Below are 24574 nucleotides of genomic sequence, written 5' to 3'. Positions count from 1 at the left end.
CCACACCCCAGTGTATTTTCACTTCCCAGCTTTCCTTCCTCCATGCTTCTGTGTCTTTTCTTTTGCTCTGCTGCATTATGTTGAATTGGCCTGCGACGTCAATGCTAGCATTGTGCAAAAAGTACTAAAGGCTAATTCATGCTCTTTCATAAAAGTCCACTGTTTTCCACTGTGAAACAGCAACAGCTGTGTGTCTCACAATGGGGCTTAGACAAAAGGATGCTGACTCATCAGATGTAAAGACTAAATGTATTCGATCAGGTGCGTTTCTGAGGACACAACATGAAAGTTTCACTTTGCATTTTCGCTCCTGGTCTCCTTTAACATGCCCTTTTAGTTGTTCACATTAATCCTCAGATATTTGATCACTGTATAATAAATCTGAAGGCTAGTAAAGCTTTCTAGGTACTTGCTTGCAGCAGTCTCTGATGAATAAATATTAGTTCATCTTCACCATTCTCAAAATAATTTAATGATAAATATCATATGTTAGGCTATTCTGCATATTTATTTCTGCTTACTAAAAATTGGCTTAAAAATTGGCAGCTGTTAAATGCTCTTATTCCAAAATTACATCTTATACCTAATGTCCATCTTTCTCCCAGGGTTCACTGCAAGAGCAGGAGGACAGTGAGCCAGATTCGTCTCTGTCCCAGAGTCCTAACGTTCAGGAGTGGCTCTCTCAGGCCCGGTCAACACGCACGCAGCAGCAACACGACAACCTGCGTCGACAGAAGGTAAGAGAAAGCTCTTTTATACTCTAATATATATTTGAAAGACCTGAGCTGACTGTCTCATATGCCATTTGTAATTATTACTTCCCTTTTATTACAATCCACTGCAAAAAGAAAGTGCATATTTCATATAGATAAATCGAACACAAGTGTAATATTTTGTAGGAGCTTCAGGAGCACGTCGCTGAACAGAGGAAGCTGCTCAAGTCTGTAGCCAGCGTCGGAGAGGAGTTACTCAGCCAACAAACCACACCCAATGGGGACAGGTATTTTATCAAAGATCTTGAAAAATAATTTACGTCCTTAAAACATTTAAAAATTGTGAGTATTTTGTTTTTTCCAGTCGGGATTTTGACCACGACACAGCTTTTGTGCTGCCTTGCTCTCTAATGACGTCCTTTCCTTCCTGCAGTGAGGTGTCCGTGCCTGGTGGAGTGCTGCTGGAGAATGAGACCTTGTCTCATCTGGAGCAGTTGAGACAGAGATGGGAAAACCTAAATAATGATCAGAACACAAAGCTGCAGCTCTCCTTGAACTCCCTGGAGCAAGACCAGCTTAGCCCGGTATACATGCCAGAAACTGTGCATTTTTATTTTATGCATTAAATGGTTTTAAAAATCTTTAAATAAATGTGTTTACTAGAAGCTATAAGGTTGTGTTCGTACTGTTTCTTCCACTGCTGAAATTTCACACTTTTGTTGTTATGCATGCTGCCAGTGTGACCTTGAGCTTTCTCATATTTCGTTCTTTGTGTGCAGGTCCTCCACCGGTCCCGTCTGTCCAGTCCCAGCGTGGTGTTCAGAGGTGAGGCTACCAGCCAGGACTCTTGCTCTCCTAGAGCTTCGTTTGAGGCCTGCAGCCAGACTTTAGAAAGAATCACAGAGGAGGTGAAGCAAACATTTTCTCATGTTAATCTCTCTTTTGTGTTTCTCAAAATAAAAAATGTTTTTAACCAGTAATGCAAAACTGTTCTTAGTCATGCCTTTCAAAATATCAAGTGCGTAATCTTTTTGCCCCTCACAGGCAGCGGGCAGTGAGAGTAAGCTTGCAGGATATTTAGGGGGGGCAACAATCCAGCAGGACCTGTATACTGCAGTATCGGCTGCCTCGTCCTGGTTAGATGCTGCTGAGAATCAGCTGCTCGCTGGTCCTGTGCTGCTCTCCGAGGACACAGAGACACAGCTCACACATTTGGAGGTAGGAGAAGACAAACAGCGATAAAGATGTTAAATAGTCTGACATATAAATCGCAGCAGGAGGAAAAGTACTAGCTGTTCTCGAGCATTAACAAAAAGCTTTTGTCTTACTTGAGTTCAAGGTTTTAAATAAAATAATACTAACTGAGTTTGGCTCCCCCTGTTTAGGGTTTGAATAAACAGTTGAAGGAGATGACCAGAGAAGTGAAAAATTGCAGAGATCTGCTGGGTGGTGGATTGGACAGGCTGTGTGGAGGTGAAGAGCGAGCTCTGATGGAAGACACGCTAGAGGGCCTGCAGGAGAGGATGGGCCTGCTGGACTCTGCATTGGAACAGCACTGTGACGCCATGAGGGACAGGCTGCAGGAACATTCAGCTCTCCAGGTGTTAAAGCTGAATAGTTTTACTGGAAACTTGGGGTTTGAAGCATCTTATTAATGTTACAACATCATTGTTCTTATTCCCCGACTTTGTTTGTATTATTTTTGCCAGAATGAACTGCGGTTGCTGTTCACAGCCCTGACTGAAAGCAAACACCAGTTGCTACATAAGATGGCCGGAACTGCAGACAGACCTGCATCCAAACAGATAGAGGTATGTATGCGCACCAGCAGCAAATACACAAAAATTAGATGCATATTTAAGATGCTAAAGAGAGTTTTTACAAACAGATTTTAAAGTAAATATGTTGCATTTTCTACAGACATTATCAGAAGTAGAAGACAGCCTGAAGGAATTTGAGCAGAAAGTTACTGAGCTGAAGATGAAAGCAGAGGGACTCCAATCAGACTCATCATCCAATCAGGAGCTACTCAAACTACAAGTAATACTTTCATTCTGTTCCACTGTGATCATACTGCTCCAGCACTGTAACAGGGACTGTTTCACATATTAATTTGTCTTTTTAGGATGCATACGAGGAGTTGGTGCTCATGGTGGGCTCCAGACGGAGTAGTCTGAACCACGGTTTGTCTCTGAAGGCTCAGTATGAAGCTGCACTGCACGACCTTAATGACCTGGTGGACACCGCTCAGGACAAGATGGCTGCTGACCAAAAGATGACAGTGGCTTCTGTCATAGAGGTTCAGATGTTACTAGACAAACACAAAGTAAGGAGGGGGCTTTGATTTTGTAACTTTTGAATTGGTTTTAGTTATCTTTTCTACTATACAATTGGATTTAAAATGTTGTTTTTTTCTTTTTAATACAGGAGTTTTTCCAGGGTCTGGAATGCCATATGATCCTCACCCAGACATTTTTCAGTAAAGTGTCTGGTTTGGTGTCTCAGAGGGAAAGCCAAACCCTGGAGGAGACCATGGTTTTAGCCCACAGTGTGCTCAAACAGGCCCACAGAAGAGGAGTGGAGCTGGAGGGGATTCTGGAGGTAGGAATAATAATGAGCTATTGGTAAAAAGTAGCTGCAGTCTTATTCAGTTTAATCCCAAAGAGCAGTGGTTTGTGGTTTAGAAAATGAAAATAAATAGCATACACTTTCCTTTCGCTCCTACAGTCATGGAGCAGACTCGTGGAGGACTATCAGGCTCTGTGTAGACAGCTGGAGGCGGTGGAGTGTAGCATCCCCACTGTGGGTCTGGTAGAGGAGACGGAAGAGAGGCTAACCGAAAGGATCAGCCTCTACCAGGTGAATGTCTTTGTACACTTTACAGAAAGCTGTAGTCAGATATGCTTCTTTAAATAAACGGATTATTTATCTGTTCCATCCTCTTTCTTAAAGCGACTTAAAGCCAGCCTGACTGAGCACCAGCCCCAACTCTATCAGGTGCTAGAGGAGGGCAAGAAGCTTTTTCTGTCTGTTGGTTGCTCAGACTTGGAGAACCAGCTGACACAGCTGGGAGAGCACTGGCTGTCCTCCACCACTAAGGTCAACAAGGAGCTGCACCGCCTTGATTCGACACTCAAACACTGGACCAGGTAAGGGTCTGTGGTTACAGTCCTGGTCTGTCAGCAACCCTGTTTGTGACACTTAGAACCTGAATGATGTTGAAAGTATCCTCTAAGTCTGTGTGTTTGTAAATCTCAGGTACCAGAGTGAGTCAGCAGAGCTGAGCCACTGGCTGCAGTCGGCTCTGGATAGACTGGAGTTCTGGACGACCCAGTCGGTGACCGTTCCTCAGGAGCTGGAGACTGTCAGAGACCACCTCTGTGCCTTCCTGGTTAGTTGTGTTTTTATTAGGGCTGTCAACATTAACACAGGTCCTCCATCCTGACAGCAGTCAAACTGTTTAATACCAACACCCTGTTTAAAAATACAGCGTATATGTTATTACTCCCACTGTAATTTATGTACATATTTTAAAAATTGTGCATTTTACTGTAAATAGTGACCATTTTTACATAGTATAGTGTTTGTTTTTGTGTGCACTATTTGTCTTATTTTTATTTTTGTAATGTATCTCTATTTTACTTTTTCTTCCCATCCCTTGTGCTGCTGTAACAAGTGAATTTAATAATGCTTATGTCTACATCAGCACTAAAAACGTGTCACACACCTATTAATGACGTAAAGTTAACGAATGTAAGGGTAAAGTCCAACTCCTGTTTTTCTCTTTCTTGTAGGAGTTTTCCAAAGAGGTGGACGCTAAGTCGTCTTTGCGCTCATCAGTGCTGAGCACAGGCAACCAGCTTCTGAGACTAAAAAGGGTGGACACGGCTGGCCTGAGGACAGCGCTGGGCCAAGTCGACACTCAGTGGGCTGAGCTGCTGACTCGTATCCCTGTAGTACAAGAGAAGCTCCACCAGGTTTGAGAAAAGCAGCTGTTACAAAGTTAATATTTATCATGACTTTTTGGCCATCTCTAACTTCTTTTCTTCTTCCTCCTTTCCTCAGCTGCAGATGGAGAAGTTAGCATCACGGCATGCCATCACAGAGCTGATGAGCTGGATCTCGCTCATGGAGAACATCATAGAGGAAGATCAGGACAAGATCATGGCAGCTGTGGGCTCAGCGGTGGTACAGGACTACTTGCAGAAGTATAAGGTACGAAGGTTTTCAGGCCATCGGTCCTTGGATTGATATTTTTGCTCCCCATGATCTGTCTCATGATGCGTCTTCTTAATTTCACAGGGCTTTCGTATAGATCTGACATGTAAGCAGCTGACTGTGGACTTTGTAAACCAGTCAGTGCTGCAGATCAGCAGTCAGGATGTGGAGGGAAAGCGCAGTGACAAAACGGACTTTGCTGAGAAGCTAGGAGCTATGAACAGAAGATGGCAGATACTGCAGGGGCTCATTACGGAAAAGGTAGCCCTCAAAGTGTACTTAAAAGCTGCTCTTCACCATTTTTGAGTCACTTAACCATTCCACAATGTTCTGTATTTTAGATTCAGCTTTTAGAAGGACTTGTGGAAGGTTGGTTGGAGCATGAAAATGGAGTTCAGGCCCTGAAAACCTGGCTCACAGTACAGGAGGAGAAATTGAAGAAGAGACAGAGGATAGAGGATGTAGCATCGGTGCAGAGTGCACTCAAAGACTGTCAGGTAGGGCCACACTCGCACAAAAATCTGTTTTTTTGTTTTGTTTTTTTAAATAAGGAGCTTAAAATAAATAAAGTTGTTTTCACAGGAGTTGGAAGAATTAGTGAAGGAAAAAGAGAAGGATCTAGAGAAAGCAGAGGAACGAGGAAATGCTCTCATCCAGGATAAGAAAGGCGCAGCTTGCTGTGTTGTAAAGGAAACCCTTAAAGGACTAAACCAGTCCTGGGCTCATTTGGACCACATGGTGAGCTTCTCACATCTCTGATGTCACTTTTAGATGGTTTCTGAATTTTCCCACACTTACATATTTCGTCTCCCACTTTTCCTATCAGATAAGTCAGATGAAAGTGAGCCTGCGGTCGGTGCTGGAGCAGTGGACGTTGTACCGGCGAGCTTCAGAGGAGATAAATGGCTACCTGATGGAGGGGCGTTATTCTGTGTCCAGGCTGCGTCTCCTTAATGGGTCTCTGGAGGCCGTGCAGCAGCAGGTGGAGAGTCTAGAGGTGAGAAGTGCAGAAAATAAACTGCACGCTGTTATTTGTGGCTAGTTTTTATTCATTGTGGGTACCTGTACCATTTAGAGCCTTCAGGAGGAGATGGATAAACAGGAAAGTAGTTTGAGGAAGTTTGGCTCCGTAACTCACCAGCTGCTAACGGAGTGCCACCCATCGGTGGCGGAAACACTCAACAAAGCTCTCCGGGACGTCAACATCAGGTAATCATAACAAACAACTCATCTCTGAGTGACTTCAGTCTTAAATATCAACTGCACCCTGAGTTGACTTCAGTATGTAACTAAGTTTTCTCCCTCAGGTGGAATCTTCTGCTAGAGCAGATCTCAGAGCAGCTAAGGACCAGTAAGTCCTTGCTCGGACTGTGGCAGCGCTACAGGTCACTGTACAGCCAGTGCGTGACTGCAGTCCACAAACAGGAAGAACGTGCTGATCGACTTCTGAGGAGCGCCACTGACAGGGAGATAACTGAGGAGGAAAGCAGTGCCTGGATTAAGGACTGCAATGTAAGCAGAGATAAGACACTGGAGCACGACATGTTAAACATTGTCTTCTGTAGTTATCGTCCAATGCCTGAGCTTAGCATTAGGTTATTACTGCATCCACATTTTCTGTGGCTTAGAATATATCAGAGGATTCCTCCTGCTATCCCTCAATCTCCTTTCTGAGGAATTTGGGAATAAGCTCCTAAACTGCTTGTCAGCTCACTGTGACGGCTCACAAAGCTTCTATCCGCACTGCAGAATACCACCCTGTCCTTTTGTCCGCTTGAATGTAGATTCATGACACAACTAACAAAAGCCTTTTCAAAGGAGACTGCAAGGGGAAAGACAGGCCCCTGATTTACACTACAGGGGTCCCCCCGGTGTCACGCTGGGTTTGTAGGACCGTACTGGGGCATGTCTAGAGACACACAGTCTTAATACTGTAAGCCGACTGTTTGTATTTTTTACTGCGGATCACTGATGCAAACTACTGCCAGACAAAGTTAAGAATTCAGAGCTGCTTACGCTCTGTTTAGAGTTTCTTCACTTTTATTGCTCACTCAAACTTCTTGTAGTCAGTGGCAAATAATACTTTAGTTTACAAAAAATTGCAACCCTTCCAAATACCACAAATAAAAACCCAATACATTTGGGAAATTACCAGTTTTGGTTATAAATTCTTGTATGCCTGATGTGTCTGTGCAGGCATTCAGTGATTCCTAGCCTCTTTCTATGTCTTCCTGAAAATATTATTGTAGGATTGCCTTTGTGACCAAGACGCGGTGCAGCAGTCCCTCCATCAGCTGCAAGCACTGGGAGAACAACTGAGGAGCCAAGTCGACTCCTCCTCTGCGGCATCCCTTCAGTCCGACCATTTGTCGCTCACGCATCGCCTAGCAGCACTAGAGCACGCCCTGCACAGGCAACAGGATGTATTGCAGGTAGGGTTGTGGGAACTAGAAGGAAAAGACATCTTAAAGAAAGGTATGCAATTGGTAATCCATCGAGTTTGTATTTACACGGTATCACCTGTCTGTCTCTAGTCTGGATCTGTGACGTGTGGGGTTTTCAGAGAGCAGCTAGACAAACTGATCTGCATGGCTGAGGAGGCCGAGGAAGTGCTGAAGGAGTCGGACCCAGTGGGTTCACCCGACCTTAATGTGGTCCAGACGCGTATAGAAAAACTGAAGGTATTAAAAATGGTCCACATTAGAAGAATTGTTTTTAATGTGTTATTTAACATTATATTTTTATATGTCCTCTAACTTACATAATACTTTTCCAGGGTCACCTGTTGAAGCTGAGCAGTCTATCTCCAGACTTGGAACGTGTTAACGAGATGGTGTACAGAATACCAGTCAGTGACAGAGACATTAAACGGCTTCAAAGTCTCAACAGAGCCTGGGCCACTCACTCTGCTCACCTCACCGAGAGGTTCAGGTACCAAAAATCCCCCTTCGGTTGCCTCAGGAAGGGACTCCAATGTAAACCTCTGTCAAATCAAACACGTAGAACTACCTGCTCTGGGGGATCCTTTTTTATACAGTACAACTTCAGTGGGAAACCCCTAACATGGCTGAGCTCATCAGTGTCTTAGTGAAAGCATTCTGGCATTTGTCTTCTTAGGTTCATGCTTCTTTGATATGAGCTCTGATGCATACAAAATATTTGCCACTGGGCATGAAACACAAGGGGTCAGAACTTCATTCTTACAGCATGGCAGATGGATACAAGTGTGCTAGAATGTATTTTCTCATGTTATTGCATTCAGGGCATTCTGAGACATGTGCATGCTGTTTAAAGTGATCTGTAAATGTAGAACCAACCTGATGAGTTTGCTCTCAAAAGTGACCAGAGCGAGCATTTAGACATTTAGACGCCAACAAGTTCAAACAAAGTCATATTATCAATAGGAGTGCATGTTTGAAGGGGACCTAACAAACATGGGCGAAGTCTTTTTATTCAGACTGTTGACCTTGAGATGTTTATACTGTCTGACTTCACAGTTAGTCATTTATTAAGTGTTTATTTAAGTCTTTAAATAGTCACTTAGTCATTATTAAATAAGTGGCTGACCTGAAAAACATCTGAAATCCATAATAATATTGATTCATGAAACAAAAGGTCCTAAAAGTCATAAACTTTTAATAAAGAAGCTGATAAAAAGGAAAAGATGCTACACTGACACTGATAGAGATGTGTCCTTCACTTATGCTAGATTACAACCTGCCAGATCATAAAACATCAATAGAAAACTGTAAAAGTTTGATGAATTTAATAGTAGAAACATGCAAAATTGTGACTACACAGTGCTATAGTGATCTTTGTGGTGATGTAAATGTCTCTAATGAGGGCTCTATTCGTCTCCAGTAAACTGCAGTCGGTGTTGCTCCAGCAGCAGAGTTTCCTTGAGAAGTGTGAGGCCTGGATGGATTTCCTGACTCAGACTGAGAAGAAGCTAGGTGCTGAGATCTCAGGCAACTACCAGAGTCTGCTGGAGCAACAGAGAGACCATGAGGTCAGTGTGTGTCTGTACATATCAGGTTATTTGTGTGACATTAAAGGATTGCTGCTATGCTGTTTAGCGTTTTCTTTGATTGCGTGCAGTGTTTTATTGTTTCATATGTGTGCATGTGCAGTTGTTCCAGGCAGAAATGTTCAGCAGACAGCAGATTCTTTACTCCATCATAAGTGACGGGCATCGCTTGTTGGACCAAGGACAAGTTGATAAGAGGTAAAAGCACACAGACAACTGCTAAATCTCTTTAGGAGTTTCAGGGAAATTAAGGCTAGAGGGATGCTAACACGCTTTCCTTTCTCTTGCCACGCTAACAGTTACGACTTCAGTGTGAAATTGGCTTTGCTGAGCAATCAGTGGCAAGGTGTGGTGAGGCGGGCGCAACAGCGACGAGGCATCATCGATAGTCTGGTTCGGCAGTGGCAGAACTACCGGGAGATGGCAGAGAAGCTGCTCCGATGGCTACAGGAAGTGACACGTGATCCAGATGTGCATCAGCCAGGAGAACCAGTGGCTCTGCAGCAGGCCAGAAACCTGCTAGATCAGATACAGGTAACCTTCAGCAAGACATTTACAGCCTTATTACTAAAATCTCCTCTTTTGCTTTTTATACTAACTTTGTACTGATATTTTTAAATTTTCTTTTGAAATCTGTAAAAAAAAAAACCTGTGAAAAACAAACTTTATAGCCACCCTGAGCCTTTCACTCTTTAAACTGCAAAGCTTAATTGAGCACTAAATTAACCTAAAAACATCAAAATCCTGATCTGATAACAAAACTCTACCCTTAACCTGAACACTCTCTGCCTCATGTCTGCTCCTTCAGCTGAGGGAGCGAGTGCTTCAGCGGCAGCAAGGAGGCTACATCCTCACCGTAGAGGCCGGCAGGAGTCTGCTGCTGTCAGCGGACGCCAAGGCGGAGTCCACCCTGCAGACTGAGCTAATGGAGATTCAGGAGAGGTGGAGGCATGCCCACCATCGCCTGGACCAGCAGAGGAGGCAGCTGCAGGGCTTACTGAAGGTCAGACGCCAGCTTCGAGAATAACTAATCTTCATAAAGTATACTTTAGTTTTCCTGCCCTCGTGATTGCTAGCACCATCTGGTTCATGTTTTCCTGAGTGTTGTTGTTACAGTGATTTTACAGCAGTAAGTTTTTTACAACGTCAAGTTTTTCTTGTACGTAGGCTAAGCCATGTCTCCCACATACTGCAGTGTAGAAAGGTGCTGTGAAGGGTGCTGAAGGGCATTGGCCCGTCTGAGCCTTTATTGAGCATGCCCAGTTGTACATGTAGGACAGTGGAGCCAGGTTGTCACATTAATTATGCAGCGTTGCACCTTAAGGCCTGAAAAGAAGCGAAGTGCAGAGATGGAGCACTCTTCTGTCCTTATATAAATAGCTGAGCCTCTCTGCTCACACACTCAGGCTCAAGCACCACAAAATGGCACCAAGATTTAAAAAAAAAAAAAAAAAAAGTGCCAGCCCAGGGCAAACACATACACACATACAGGCACGCACACAGACTGTAGGCACTGCAGTGAGCTGTAATGATTTGAACCCAGCGAGGTGGATTTTAGAGGCTGTGATAGTGCCCTGCTTGAAACGGGACTAAGTGACGCAGTTTAAAAGACACATCCGGGGTTTTGGCTCTTTCATTGAAGGTCTTCGTCATGCACTCTTTCCCCTGTGATCTGTGTTGTCTTCCCTGGTTTGCTCTTAATCAGCTGCTGTAGCTTTTCTAGTCTTGCTCTGGCTCTTCTCTTACCATGACTCTTGTTTCAGGTATGCTGCCTTTCTCCACTGCTTACCAAATACTCTGTTTTATCCTAAACTGGACTGCTGTTCAGTCTCTAAAAATAGCAGTAATCCACGTCCTCTGGAGCAGAACCTCCCTGTTTTTTGTTAGAGAGCTGTTTATGCTGTATCACTCTTTCTCGAGCTGCTGCTTGAGAGCTTCAGAGCTAAGTGGGCCATTTGTAAGTGATGTGGTCTGACTTCAGCCTTGTGATGTTTGTCCTTGTTAGTCTGTAATTGTGTATTCTGCATTTTACTGCTTGTGATGCCATTGCTATGGCTGCAAGAAGAACACACAGCAACTTCCCTGTAAATGGGAAGGTCTGCAGTCGGTGTGTCTGTGTGTGTTATGTGTGTGTCGGGGGGTGTTTTCTGCTCTAATTCTTACTGTGCGTTTGCTTGCATAGAACTGGGAGCGATGTGAGAAGGGCATAGATGTGTCTTTGGAGAAGCTGAGGGCCTTCAAGAGAAAGCTGTCTGTGCCTCTGCCTGACCACCATGAGGAGCTGCACTCAGAGCAAATCAGATGCAAGGTGAGGAGATTATGATACTTTTTCTCTCTCTCGCACACACACACACTCTTTTAAATATTCTTCATTTTTCTCTTTTAGCTTAATGCTTTACTGAAAGTGTTGATATGTAGATCCTCTCCACTCTCCATCCTGCTGGCTGTTTCTCATCAGTCACATCCCCCCTCTCTCTCTGTCTAAACATTCACACGTCAACAAACTCGGGCATGTCCTCTCGTTACCTCTTTAATCTATCTGTGGGGATAAACGGACAAACAGACGGAGCAGGAACAAAAAAAAGAAAAGAAGAAACAGAAAAAAACGTCCTTTTCTATCAGTCTGCTGTCTCATTGCGTGACCTTGTGTGCGGTAGTCAGGGTAGCTTTATTTTCCTGTGAAGACATAACATGTCATTTACGAAACTAGTTTTTTTTTTGTTTTTTTTTTAAGTGACCCTTTATTAATTTAAAGACTTTTTTAAATTTGACCCAGGCCCTACCGTTCTTTTTTTCTGTAACATAAGTGATCAGATTTTTTCGTGAAAATTCACTTCATGCTCACTCTTTTACTTCATCTCCACCCAATAGTGTATGCAGTCATGTTTCATGCATCACACGTCCTCGGCTGCTCCTCGGGGGAGGAGGTGGAGGAGGAGGACCGTGTGAGTAGCTGCACATAGAATCAGCTGAGGAGGAAGGGGGTGGGGAAAGAGAACGAGAGAGAGACGGTGCGTGCGCATGAGACAGAGAGAGAGCATCCCTGTGTGTGTGTGTGTGTGTGCGTGCTTCCTTTTTGTGTGTGTGTGAGTTGCGTAATGGAGACATGCTCTGGGTCTGCAAATGATTACAGCACAGCAAAACCGTCACAATGACGGAGGAGGAGATGCAAGGTTGGATGCCTCTGTTACCTTATCTGCTATTAGCCTTGAATGTACCTGTTTTTTGCATTGAATATGATGTGCTGCTGTTATTTTAGGGATTTACAAAAAAAACCAATGTCGAATCATAGCATTTGGCACCGCGCCTTCCTCTAATATTCATTGTCACTTTGCTGTTTTGCATTTTCTTACTGTTTCGGGGGATGCAGCTGCTGCAGCTCAGCTTCAGCAGGCATGCTCTGTGGTTTTCCTGCTTTAACCTACTCTGGCTGTGCTCATCATGAGGGAATAAATCCCTCTCGACAGGCTCGCTCCTGTCTTTGCATTCGAACGTGGGGACTGCTTGCCTTGCTTCTTTTTTCCTACTTAATTTCTCATCGTCATGGATGCAGGAGCTGGAGAGCAGCGTGGAGGGCTGGACCGATGACCTTACTTCCTTATTCCTGCTGAGAGACTCTTTGGAGGGCGTGGTGAGTGCTGATGACATCACAGTTCTACAAGAACGCCTCCAGCTGCTACAGCGCCAGTGGGAGGAGGTCTGCCACCAGGTAGGTCCACACAAACACACGCATTGTGGTGTCTGACATTTTTTTTGTCTTTGTCTTCTGTCTTTCTTTTTTTTTAAGGACTTTGCTCCAGTCTGGTTTCTGTTTTTAAAACCCTATTAATTTCTATTTCCATCATCTTCCACCAGTTATATTCTTTCTCTTGATATGCTCACTTTTGATACTGCTTTTGTCACATATTCTCACTCTCACCCCTTCTCTTGTCCCCGTCTCCACCCGTGTCCCCTCAGCTTTCCCTGCGCAGGCAGCAGGTGAGCGAGAAGTTGAATGAGTGGGCCGTGTTCAATGAGAAGAATAAGGAACTGTGTGAGTGGCTCACACAGATGGAGAGCAAAGTCTCTCAGAATGGGGACATCAGTATCGATGAGATGATTGAAAAGCTGCGCAAGGTAATTTCAAAACAGTCTAATGCACTTGTAAAGAAACTACTAAAGAGTATGCTTTGATACAGAAGTATCGAGTACAGACAAATGAAAGAGTTGAGTCTGGCTTGTTTTGAAGTCTGAAAATGGCCAGACTTGACTTACTAAAATACAGCTAAACTACAGCACTGTGTTAACCTCATGTATGTTTGCACACCAGGACTACCAGGAGGAGATCAGTGTCGCTCAGGAGAACAAGCAGCAGCTGCAGGTTATGGGTGAGCGTCTGGCCAGGGCCAGCCAAGACAGCAAGGCGACGGAAATCCAGCACAAACTCAACAAAGTCAGCGAGCGCTGGCAACACCTGCTGGATCTCATTGCAGCCAGGTGGGTGTACGAGACTTGAAAGGAAGGGTCCATGTCCAAACCAAAAAGTTAAAGTAGTAAATGTTTCCCAAGCTGTCTTAAAGTTCGAACAGTTTTCAGTGTCAGGACAATACCAGGACATTATGTTGAATTAAATGTTTTTTTAATGCTGATAAGAAGCAGGCCGGATTTACTAAATGGGGCAAACTAGCATGTGAGTACAGTCCCTAAATAGCACCCATAGGTGTGGTTAGTTTTATGGGTGAGTTATAGAAGTTGTGCTGTTGTCATTTTAATATCAATTGCAAAAAAATAAGACATGCTTTTTTTTAAATATCAGTGCAATTAGTAAATTGCAAAAGTGTTATAAATGTTAGTTAGTCAGTTTGCATGATTTGCTTGATTTATATGTTCTCCTTCCTATATTTTGCCCCTAAAGAAAGGAACTCCTAAAAATACATGCAACAGGATCAGTTCCCACTGCTTTCACTCAAGCTTGTCATGTGTTTTTGTGTAAATACCAACAGTACAGTTTTTACGCCAAAACCCAGGTTAATGCTGTGGTAAATCTGGCCCCTAGTGGGAACAAGGAGGTACTAGTTGAACTGGAGCCTGTGGGGAATTAATTTTCCCACAGTGCTGCTGAGGAATTTCCTTCCCAGTGTCAGTGGGGCATTCATTTAGTGAAGCTGAGAGAGAGGTCACATTCCTCATCACTCCTCCACTATGTTTTAGTGCTGATATGAAGGGTACTAAAAAATGCATGCAGAAACTAGAATTGTAAGCAAAGTAGGATTAGTGAATTGAAAGTGACCTGGCCCAAACTTTGCCTCTAGCTGCCCTGGTCTGCTGTCTTCCGGCAGTTCCCCTCTGGGACTGTACTGGGGGAGGGAGGAAAAGGAGAACTCTTTCTAACCTCACACAGACAGCTGCAGACTCTTTGTTTCTTATATCCTTCCTTTGCTAAAACAAAACATGAAGAGTGAGCTTGTTCCTCTCACAGACTGAGCAGAATGTGTCGTAAGTTAAAATTTTCATGGTCTTTGGATTTTGTCTTTTCTATGGAAGCCATGTTTTGTTACTCCATCGAGCTGCATGTACATGCACAAAGTTTACAGTCCTTACTGCTGTTCACACTCCCTCTGTGTGTCTGATATTCCAGCACAGTCCAGCTCTGCAGCACATGCCTCTGACTATAAGTCTCTTTTTAGAAACAGCAGCACTTGTCACTCCACTCGCACTTGAGGACACACACACACACGCCTGTTGGGGCTTCTCTGTTTTTTAACCTTGGAGAGCAACAGTTGATAAGTCACAGTTGTGCCACCCTGCCACTACCTGCTGGCCCTCCCACTCTGTGCACACAGGGTTGAGAGAAAGTCCCATGTGTAGCTCACAGACGAAACAGAGCGTTCGGACTGACACTTCCTGAGGTTAAGGTTGTCTTTGGGAATCCTGCACTCCCATGGTTTTGGATTTGGGTACGGATAATATGGAAGGATGCACGAGCGAGGAGGATTTGCCGGATTGCGACTGCGATATCAGCAGGCAGGATGACCTTAAGAATTTATAATGCAATTTATATTTTATATTTATTTATTTATTTTTATTTTTTTTTTTTGGGGGGTGTCTCAAAAGTGTTGTTTTCTCTTGTAAATCAAATGCATTATGTTGCATTTTTAACATTTTTAACATACTCCTGCTACAGTGTGTAGAAGTGCATATAAATAATATTTTAATTAGGTAATTAGTGCTTAATATAGAGGTTTTTGTTGCCCCAAGTATTTTAGCTTCATGAGTGCACATCTGGTTTAATTTGTAATATTTTTTAAGTCTTAGCTAGTTGGTATTTTTCAGGAGGAGGCTAAAAACAAAAAGACAGTTGTGTGTTGGTGTTCATGTGAGAGCAGCATCATTTGTTGGCTCACATCTTATCTGGCCTGAGCGGATACAGTGAAGCTGTGCAAACACGTACAAAAAGCAAGTTAAACAAATGTTTACCTATTTGAATTATTTGCAGTCTGTCCTTGATGAGGATTACTTATAAAGCTCTTTACTTTATTTCCCTGTGATGTAAAAAGTCAAGCTGTTTTATCCTACAGTATTTCAAGTGTTGTGTGACAGTAGGTTTAGGAAGTGGAGATGAGGTGTGCAGCTGATATCATGCAGCACCCCTTGCAAAGCAAAATCCAGCTGCAGGTTGCGTGCCCCAGTGCAGCCAGTCGTGTAATAGTGGACTTTATATGAGGTGGAGGAGACTTGCTAAATACGTCTATTTTTAGAGCATTATGGGCCTCAGTATGTTTATGCAACAAAGAGCGGTCGCAGCCTTTGTTCTTACTAAGTCAGGGTGGTGACATGCAGACAGGGTTGCATTGCTTTGCAGGGCGAGGCGCTGAATGTTGCACTTGCTGAACAAAACTTGTAGTTGGATGCCACCTAATATACAGCACGTTTTACAGATTGCAGGGGTCAGTGTTTGAAAATGTCTGGAACTTACAGATCCAAAATGGTCCCCAGCTGTCATATGGGCTTCGAATCTGCTCAGATGTGAAATTTAGTCTGTTATGCTAAGGTTGGTTAGTTCCTTCTTTAAAGCCTGCTTATGTAATTTACCACCGTATCCCTTTATATTCTATTTTTTAAATTATTTATATCATATGCTGTCACCCACCTGAGCAAACCGTCAGATTTCCCTTATTTACAGTTTACAGTCGTACCAGTACTGACACTGACCTCTTCTCTGACTTTGTTCCAGGGTGAAGAAGCTGAGGGAAACCCTGGTGGCGGTACAGCAGTTGGATAAAAACATGAGCAGCCTTCGGTCATGGCTCGCTCACATTGAGACCGAGCTGTCCAAGCCCATCGTCTACGACACCTGTGATGACCAGGAGATTCAGAGGAAGCTCAACCAACAGCAGGTGGGAACCAGACACACACACACAACTTTTCCTAGGCTAATTTACTGATGTGTTCACGGGCCTTTTAGGTAATAAAAAAACAGAATAAAGAAAACCTCATCCTTCGTTTGAATTTGCAGAACTTGGCCAGCATGTGGTAGGCATTGGTCTTACAAACCTACAGTGCAACGCTCAGATGTATAAGCACCTTTGCAAACACATAGAAGCAGATATGTATAATGTGTGTCATTTTCTGCAAAGACTTAATTATAGCAGGACCGTATGACTCAAAGCGAGTTGGTGGAAAATGACACAGAAGCACATGAGGAAATCAAAGCATGACTCTAGCTGTTTGTTTACGTTCAGTGCTCTGTAGGTGTCAGTAGACTTCCTCCTGCCAAGACGCTTCTCTAAATCTGGTCTGGATTCTGGGACCCCATTAACCTTGTTCCTCTTCCAGAGACGTAGTTAGCTTACACATGAATTTAATGTAGTTTGGCAGGAGGGCAGGTTTCCTATCTGAATGAATGTATGATGCCAGAGGAGCTTGCTTTCTCTCAGGAAATTTTATGAGATGGGTCCTGAAAATCAAATAATTATTCTGAATGTTCTCCAGGAGCTGCAAAGGGACATAGAGAAACACAGCACAGGCGTGGCGTCGGTGTTGAACCTGTGCGAAGTCCTGCTGCACGACTGCGATGCCTGCTCGACTGAGACGGAGTGCGACTCCATCCAGCAGGCCACCAGAGGGCTGGACCGACGCTGGAGGAACATCTGCGCCATGTCCATGGAGAGGAGGCTCAAGTCAGTGCATCCTCAGTAAATTCTGCCTAATTTGCAACAAGATTCTGCACTGGTGTTGAAATTCAAACAAACCCTCAATCAGCTTTAGAATCATGACATTTTGCTATCACCCCTAATACAAGTAATACAGTGACATATATTGATTTCAGAACATTTAGTGAGCTTGTCCAACCTCCCTCATACTGTAACTTGTTTCTCTGCAGGATTGAAGAAACTTGGAGGTTGTGGCAGAAGTTCCTGGATGATTACGGCAGGTTTGAGGATTGGCTCAAGACCTCAGAAAAAACAGCAGCCCTGCCTAACTCCTCTGGAGTTCTCTATACCGTCGCTAAAGAGGAGCTCAAGAAGTTCGAGGTTTGCATATTTAACATTTATTACCACAACAAAGAGTAAAGGTCAGCCTCGGCTGCACAAGTTGCATGTGTTTATACAGTTAAAATGCGGTGTTAAATGTGAGAAGATCGAGACAGAAGAAAGAAGAGTGTCACATTGCAGAAACTCGTTTGCTCTGGTCTGCTCAGCTGCTGCTGTCTGTCACTGTGCACGTGCACATTCCTGCTAGCTGACTCGCCTGAGTCTGAGCCAACTGCCCTACTTGTGGCTGAACAGAGTTCATTTTAGTAGAATTGTAAAATTTTAGGAGTTTAATTAGATTTGAAATGTAAGAGCCTAATTAGACATAATTTCACATTTTTTATGGATTTTGATTCAAATTTTATTTTCTAATCAAATCTTTAGCCCACTTCAGCGACTTTCACTTTTCACAGAGTTGTTATTTTTGATATATCATCTGAACTTAAACCATATATAACCATTATAACCATCTGTAATCTTTGTGTATTTGTGTAGTGTAATATATATCCCTTTTCCTCTGGACTTATGTGTGTTGCAGGCTTTCCAGCGCCAGGTGCAGGAGTGCCTGACCCAGCTAGAGCTCATCAACAAGCAGTATCGTCGTCTGGCCCGGGAAAACCGCACAGACTCCTCCTGCCGTCTCAGGGAAATGGTGCACGATGGGAACAGGCGGTGGGACAACCTGCAGAAGAGGGTGGCTGCAGTCATACGCAGGCTAAAGGTAGCTTTCTTTGAGGACTGTGAGGTTTTTGAAATCACCCTTGCCATTGAGCTTATTTCTTTTCTTTCTCTGGGGACTGGCTTTATTGAAAACAAATATCCAAAATCTGAAATCATAAAGCATGGCCGTTTGTCTGTCACAGCACTTCATCAGCCAGAGGGAGGAGTTTGAGACTGCACGTGACAGCATCCTGGTGTGGCTGACTGAGATGGACCTACAGCTCACCAACATAGAGCACTTCTCCGAGTGTGACGTACAGGCCAAAATCAAACAGCTCAGGGTAAGACGATTTTTTTGAGTGCACGGCAGCATACCATTGTCTTTTCTCTCTTGTTTGATGAAATCACAATACTTGAGAACTGCTTTTGACATGTCTAGTTAATTTTGGGTAAATTTAAAAAAAGAAAAACGTGTGTGTCTCAACAGGCGTTTCAGCAGGAGATCTACCTGAACATGGGGAAGATCGAGCTGGTGTTCAGGCAGGGTGATGCTCTGATTGAGAAGAGTGAACCTCTGGATGCAGCTGTCATCGAGGAGGAGCTGGAGGAGCTGCAAAGATACTATCAGGAGGTCTTTGGACGAGTGGAGAGATACTACAAGAAACTCACGCGACTGCCTGTAAGTAAAAATAAGAAAGCTAGCCTCTACCCCACATGCAGAAAGCTTTCAGGTCAGATTTGAGTCAAAGGGTACACGGCAAACAGTCTGAATGAAAGAGCAAGCAGATGTGTTTTTATGAAGCAAATTCTGATTAATGTGAAAAACATGTCCTTTTAAATTGTCAGAAATGAAGCATGAACTCTCATTGCAGTGGCAACTTCCTTTGTTTTTAGTTTTCTTGTATTTACAAGTTGCACTTCTGCTTATTTCCAGGACCTGAAGATGTTAAAATAAACACATCTTCACACTCCTGACATGTAAACATGCTGAACAAAGACACTGAGCATGATTATTAGGATGTCAACTTTATAATAATCACATGCTCACCTCCCTAATCCTTAGAAACTGCACTCTGTCATGTTTTAGTTTGAAATTGCAACATTGACTATATCTCTCGTCTCGCCTGTCTCACTTAGCTTGCAGACGACGAGCTCGACGGTTCAGACAGAGAGCTGGACATGGAGGATGGAGGAGACCTCTCTGAAATGCAGTGGAGCGACTCCTCTTTGCCCCGGACATCAGCGCGTCCAGCCTCAGGCACCGTGCCCCTCGTCCGGGCCGACCGCTCAGGCAGAGACACCCCGGCCAGCGTGGACTCCATCCCGTTAGAGTGGGACCATGACTACGATCTGAGCAGAGGCCTGGAGAGCCCCTCAGGACGAGGCGATGGGGAAAGAAGCCAAGGGCAAGAGGACGAGGATGAGTATATGAGGACGGCTGCCACAGCACTATCAGGTTGGTCTGATGGATGATTAGCTTGATTTAACATTTCCCAGAAATAAACAGTTTTGATGGACTTGCTTAAGTACATATATACACATATACATTACAGCAACTGAGAAAAGAACTTGGATACATAGTTTAAAGTTTTGCAGTAACATCATGGATGACATCACACATTTGCCCTGTCAGCAGAGGGGTGGATGTGAAAAATTAATAAAGATTCAATTATGTCAATTAAATTGACTGTAATAAAAATAAATAAATATCTAGAAAGTACCATGTTTTTCTTATTTGTGACAGGGGACACAAAGGCAGTCTTAAATTAGTGCACAGCAGAGCAGCTTAACATGTGACATTTGTCTGCAGGCAAGAACACAACCTATAATATTTTTTATAAATACGAAAAGCACAAAATGAGCTCACGGGTAACCATTTGTCATTGGAATCACTACGAATTCATTGTTAAATAGTTAAAGACTTAATTCAATCAAAGATAGAGATCCCTCAGAGTTGTGTGTGCATTGTAAGTAGTGTCTGTTGTATGTCTCTTCCCAGATGTAGTTATCCCAGAGAGCCCAGAGGCCTATATAAAACTGACAGAGAAAACACTGAAATCATCCTCTGGTAGGAAACAGCACGAGTTAGAAGCGCATGCCGTCAGCTAAATCACGCTTGTTTTTGTTTTTTAAACAGGCTGGAGTCCAACCATCTAGATAAATCTTTGCATAGCTGCATGCAGGCATGAGTTTTCACTCACCGAATAACCACCGCATTTTTAGTCTTGTGCGTCCCCATTTTTGTCACATCTAATATCATAAAACTGAGCTCTTGTTTGCGATGGCTTGCCGGTATGTTGCGTTTCAGACTAATGCATGCCATTTCAGCCCCATTCAACACCACAAGCATGCTAATAAAGATTTGTGTTATTGGAACTTTTGCTCCTGTTTATGTAGATCTGCTTGTGCTTTTTGTGCAGGTGAGCCAGGCCAGCTGGAGGCCAGTCTCAGGCAGCTGGACCAGGCTTTGGATGCAGGGCGGTATCACCTCCAGCAGAGAGAAGCCACTGCCAACCGGGTCAGCCCCGATGTGGACTCCACTTACATGGGCTACGTGAGTCTTCCTCATGTTTATTGATGTCTTAAAGCATCATAAATGATGAATAGCAGCAGTAGTAGCTTCTTTCAGCTGCTCCCTTGTTTAAAGGGGGTCACAGCAGCAGATGGGTGTGCAGACTTTTGCACTGACACAAACCCTCCCAGGGATTTGTGTTCCCTTCTGCTCTCAAAGCAGGGATCTTCTGCACATTAGGCAAACACTTTAACCACTAGACTGACACAAACAATGAATGGTAAAAACTATAACATTGTCATATGAAGGTTTAGATCATACATTTGAATCTTAATGATAGATTAAATGCCCCAGCTAAAGTCCAGTAGTGATGTAATAGTTAAACATGATCAGTGTTACTTTAGAATGGATTGCATCTTGCTACATGCAGGATTTTTATCCCTAATTCTCTTCTTATTCTTAAACAAAGGTTTTTAAAGTGTGATGTAAATGCAGTAAATGCCATGTGGCTTGTGTTCTCCCCACAGATGCGTCTGATGGGAGAGTGTCGCAGCAGCATAGACGCAGTGAAGAGAGCAGAAGGAGAGCTGACCGAAGATGAGGACGACATGCCGGGACTCACCAACCCTACCAACACAGACACACAGAGCGCCGGTCAGTAAACACACACACAAACACACACATACACACTGCAGATACTGTGTGGACTGTGGTTACATCATCTGTTTTCCCTCCAGGTGTGATTGAGCGCTGGGAGCTGATCGAGGCTCAGTCTCTGAGTGAGAAGCACAAACACAAACAGAACCTGCAGCAGTGGCAGCAGCTGATCTCAGATCTGCAGACCTTGAGGGCTTGGCTCGGTCATTCGGAGGCTGAACTCAGCCACCTACGAGGCCTCGATCTCAGCACTGACATACACACCATCCAGCAGAGAATCAAGAAGCTCAAGGTGGGTGCATGCAGAGTGCAGCGTTGCAGAAAGTCCAACAAATCTGCGGTTATTTAGTCACCTGTCAAACTTACAGTGCAGTGTGCTGACATTTTCCTCCTTCCCCAAACACTCAAATTTAGGTATTTCCACTAGTTTTTGATTACTAGAAAGCAGCATGTCACTATACTATAAATACATCTTTCTCAGCTTCCTCTCTCTGATGCCTGGCTCATTGCTCCAGCACCCTATAATTAATCACCTCTCTTCCATACAGGAGCTGCAGAAGGGGATGGATGCTCACAAGTCAGAGGTCCTGTCCATCAACCTGAGCAGTGCTGACTTCCTCCAATCAGAGCCCGACTCTGAGGAGGCATGGGAGCTGAGGGACAGGCTGAAGGAGATGAATTCGCGCTGGGACCGGCTCGGCGCCTCACTGGAGGACTGGAGGGAGGAGCTGCAGAGGGCACTGATGCAGTGCCAGGTACTAAAAGCACACACTAACTTTGGCAACCCACTTTTAAGCTCCACAAATTTACAGCAGTAAAAATGTCTGGTGCTGGGTTAGCTCAGTGGTTGAGCAGGCAGCCATGTGTCTCAGACCCGCTGCCTGTTCTGCCAATCTCTTTTCACCTGCATGCTCTTCTTCAATGTCCTATCCAACAAATGCAAGAACACCAAAAAAAAAACTCTTTGAATAGAGGTGTGTGCAGTGAATATATGACACACATATATTATATAAAAAAATACCAATTATCTTGTTATTGAAAAGTCTTTTATTTCCTCCTTTTGCAAAACTGGGCATGAGAGACAGCCTTAACAAAAATAACTGATAAGACACCATCTGTTTATTTTTGTCAGGAGTTCCATGAGATGAGTCACGGTCTGCTGCTATGGTTGGAGAACATTGACCGCAGGAGGAACGAGGTGGTTCCCATCCCCCAAAAAGCAAATCGCGAAACGTTACGAGCTCATCATAAAACACTTATGGTATGTCTCTCTTAAAACCGTCTCTGTGTGTAGTAGACTAACCTGGTGTGAGTTTCATACGATTGTTTTACCTTTATATACTGATCAGTAAAGTGGGCTTTAGGCACATGTGACTCCATGTCTTGGTCGATTTGTTCAGACTTGTAGCACCTTTTGTGCAGATGCCCCCAGATTTTTTATATAACAGAGTCAGAGGAGACAGAAAACTAGAAGTTGTCTGATTTATTTAGAAATAACAAGCTGAGGAGGCACAATAGGTCTTAATTTATTCCTAATGTGTGGGTGACTCCTCTGTCTGCTTTATTGTTCTGCAGCAAATCAAGTGCGAGCTGCTGGACTCGCAGCAGAAGGTGTCGTCCCTTCAGGAGCTGTCAGCTCAGCTGCTGGTCAACACTAAACCTCAGAGTCTGGCCCAGGCCTCAGAGCGGACCCAGGCTCAGGGCAACGAGTGTCTGGAGGCCCAGGAGAAGGTTCACGTGATCTGGAACAGGCTAAGGCTGCTCCAGAGGGAGGTCAACTCAGATCTGGAGGGGCTGGAGAGGAGACTGGGGGCCATGGATGCAGAGCAGGTCAGATATATATTATTGCTAATATATATTTTGTAATATATCTATTGCTAAAGCACTTTCTGGATGGATGCAAACTGCATTTCGTTGCCTTGTACTTGTGACATGTGCAATGAGAATAAGGTTGAATTAGTTTTTTAGTGGCTTTGTTTGTTGTAGATCTGAACATCAGAGCGAATGTTGTTGTTTTGGTGTGTTTGCAGGATTGCTCGCCATTGCCTGTTAGCAGATCCGCAGCGCCTGGTTCAGAGGTGACCAGCCAGACCCGCAAACGATTGGTAATGTCTCTCTTCATAATGTCCAGAAGGGAGAGGGCTGAGCTCACATTACCTTCCACTTTTCTTTTTTGTTTTTTGTTTTTGCTCTGCTAACATGTTTGTGGAAGAAAATGTAGTTGACCCCTCCCACCTCCCTTTTTTTGAGATGGTTTTGCTGCCCCACATCATAATGATCTGCAAAAAAAATCACAAGAAAACCTGGCTTTTCGTTTCTGTAACTTTTAATTTATGTGTAAATACCTGAATTTTAACTTTTATTGTAAATGACAGCTAAAACTTTTAATCATGTGAGGTTTTTTTGAGCTTGACCTTTCTGGATTTAGTTTTGAGAAGCCAGATTTCTTGGTTCTAAAAGTCAATCACCGTCATTGATTACGCTGCTGCTCTTTGGTTATTGATGATGATTTCTCTAGCAATGTTATGGCTCTCTTTATGTTGTTTTTATTCTCATCTGAGGCTTTGTCTTTATTTGCCTTTGACTGAAACATTGTTTTCTTTCTTTTACCCCTCCCTGCTCATTATCTGGTTCAGCCCCGAGGCAAAAGTAGTCAGGCCCACCCAGGACACCCTGAGAGCAGCCCGCGCCACAGGTACCTCTCTCCTGGACTCTAGAAACTTGGGATGATGGTGGAACCAAACCTTTCCAACAAGCGTGATTTTTATTAACTCAGTTAGGCACAATCACCTCGTCAAAGATTTGGCAGATTTATCAGATTATTTCGATTGCAGCGTTTGTGATCCGCTGCTTTGAGGTTTTAACCCGGCGTTCCATGATCTTCCCTTATTCTAGAGACCGCGTTGTCGGCTCTTAAACGAGAGGGGAATCGCCTCCGTCAGGCCGCTCCCCTTCTCCTTTAAATGTTTTATTTCACTGCTTCTCTTTGCCCTGCTGCTTTTTGAATGGCATCATGAAGTATTGCCTTCACACATTTTGCTTCTTCTAACTTTGTAGTACGCTCCTCGCCCACTAGATGGCACTCTCTGAGCCCCACTGTCCCCACCTACCCACCCACACCACAGCGGTCGTGCCTTTAGCTCTGTTTTTCTTTTTTGTTTTCCATCCTCTTTCATTCCCTTAATAGTTTTCCAGCAGGATATGATGCATTAACTCCTGGTCTTCCTTCCACGTTAACTCCCGTTTTCTCCTCCGTTTCCTTTCCAGACCTCTT

The 24574-nt window shown here is 43.9% G+C and overlaps 1 protein-coding gene across 1 annotated transcript in view; it reads left to right on the top strand.

The window, feature by feature from the left end:
• LOC116310752 (nesprin-1-like) overlaps positions 1–24574 on the top strand; it is an 86853-nt gene that overhangs the window by 59813 nt on the left and 2466 nt on the right. Inside the window, exons 61-107 of the mRNA XM_039599082.1 lie at positions 606–737; positions 900–1000; positions 1147–1297; positions 1493–1621; positions 1758–1931; positions 2099–2314; positions 2423–2524; positions 2634–2753; positions 2839–3039; positions 3141–3314; positions 3441–3572; positions 3666–3862; positions 3972–4104; positions 4508–4690; positions 4779–4928; positions 5016–5192; positions 5273–5428; positions 5514–5669; positions 5758–5928; positions 6007–6140; positions 6239–6443; positions 7181–7363; positions 7466–7612; positions 7708–7862; positions 8793–8940; positions 9062–9156; positions 9258–9492; positions 9767–9961; positions 11141–11266; positions 12512–12667; positions 12916–13074; positions 13268–13434; positions 16172–16334; positions 16930–17117; positions 17321–17471; positions 18010–18192; positions 18335–18472; positions 18619–18810; positions 19269–19587; positions 20552–20685; positions 21171–21297; positions 21381–21592; positions 21849–22055; positions 22433–22561; positions 22876–23130; positions 23331–23405; positions 23937–23995. Of these exons, the coding sequence (XP_039455016.1) occupies positions 606–737; positions 900–1000; positions 1147–1297; positions 1493–1621; positions 1758–1931; positions 2099–2314; positions 2423–2524; positions 2634–2753; positions 2839–3039; positions 3141–3314; positions 3441–3572; positions 3666–3862; positions 3972–4104; positions 4508–4690; positions 4779–4928; positions 5016–5192; positions 5273–5428; positions 5514–5669; positions 5758–5928; positions 6007–6140; positions 6239–6443; positions 7181–7363; positions 7466–7612; positions 7708–7862; positions 8793–8940; positions 9062–9156; positions 9258–9492; positions 9767–9961; positions 11141–11266; positions 12512–12667; positions 12916–13074; positions 13268–13434; positions 16172–16334; positions 16930–17117; positions 17321–17471; positions 18010–18192; positions 18335–18472; positions 18619–18810; positions 19269–19587; positions 20552–20685; positions 21171–21297; positions 21381–21592; positions 21849–22055; positions 22433–22561; positions 22876–23130; positions 23331–23405; positions 23937–23995 (7592 nt within the window). The remainder of the gene's footprint in view (positions 1–605; positions 738–899; positions 1001–1146; positions 1298–1492; positions 1622–1757; positions 1932–2098; positions 2315–2422; positions 2525–2633; positions 2754–2838; positions 3040–3140; positions 3315–3440; positions 3573–3665; positions 3863–3971; positions 4105–4507; positions 4691–4778; positions 4929–5015; positions 5193–5272; positions 5429–5513; positions 5670–5757; positions 5929–6006; positions 6141–6238; positions 6444–7180; positions 7364–7465; positions 7613–7707; positions 7863–8792; positions 8941–9061; positions 9157–9257; positions 9493–9766; positions 9962–11140; positions 11267–12511; positions 12668–12915; positions 13075–13267; positions 13435–16171; positions 16335–16929; positions 17118–17320; positions 17472–18009; positions 18193–18334; positions 18473–18618; positions 18811–19268; positions 19588–20551; positions 20686–21170; positions 21298–21380; positions 21593–21848; positions 22056–22432; positions 22562–22875; positions 23131–23330; positions 23406–23936; positions 23996–24574) is intronic.

Source organism: Oreochromis aureus, linkage group 15, assembly GCF_013358895.1.
Source record: "Oreochromis aureus strain Israel breed Guangdong linkage group 15, ZZ_aureus, whole genome shotgun sequence".
Taxonomy (NCBI): Eukaryota; Metazoa; Chordata; class Actinopteri; order Cichliformes; family Cichlidae; genus Oreochromis; species Oreochromis aureus.
This window is presented reverse-complemented; position numbering and strand designations above follow the sequence as displayed.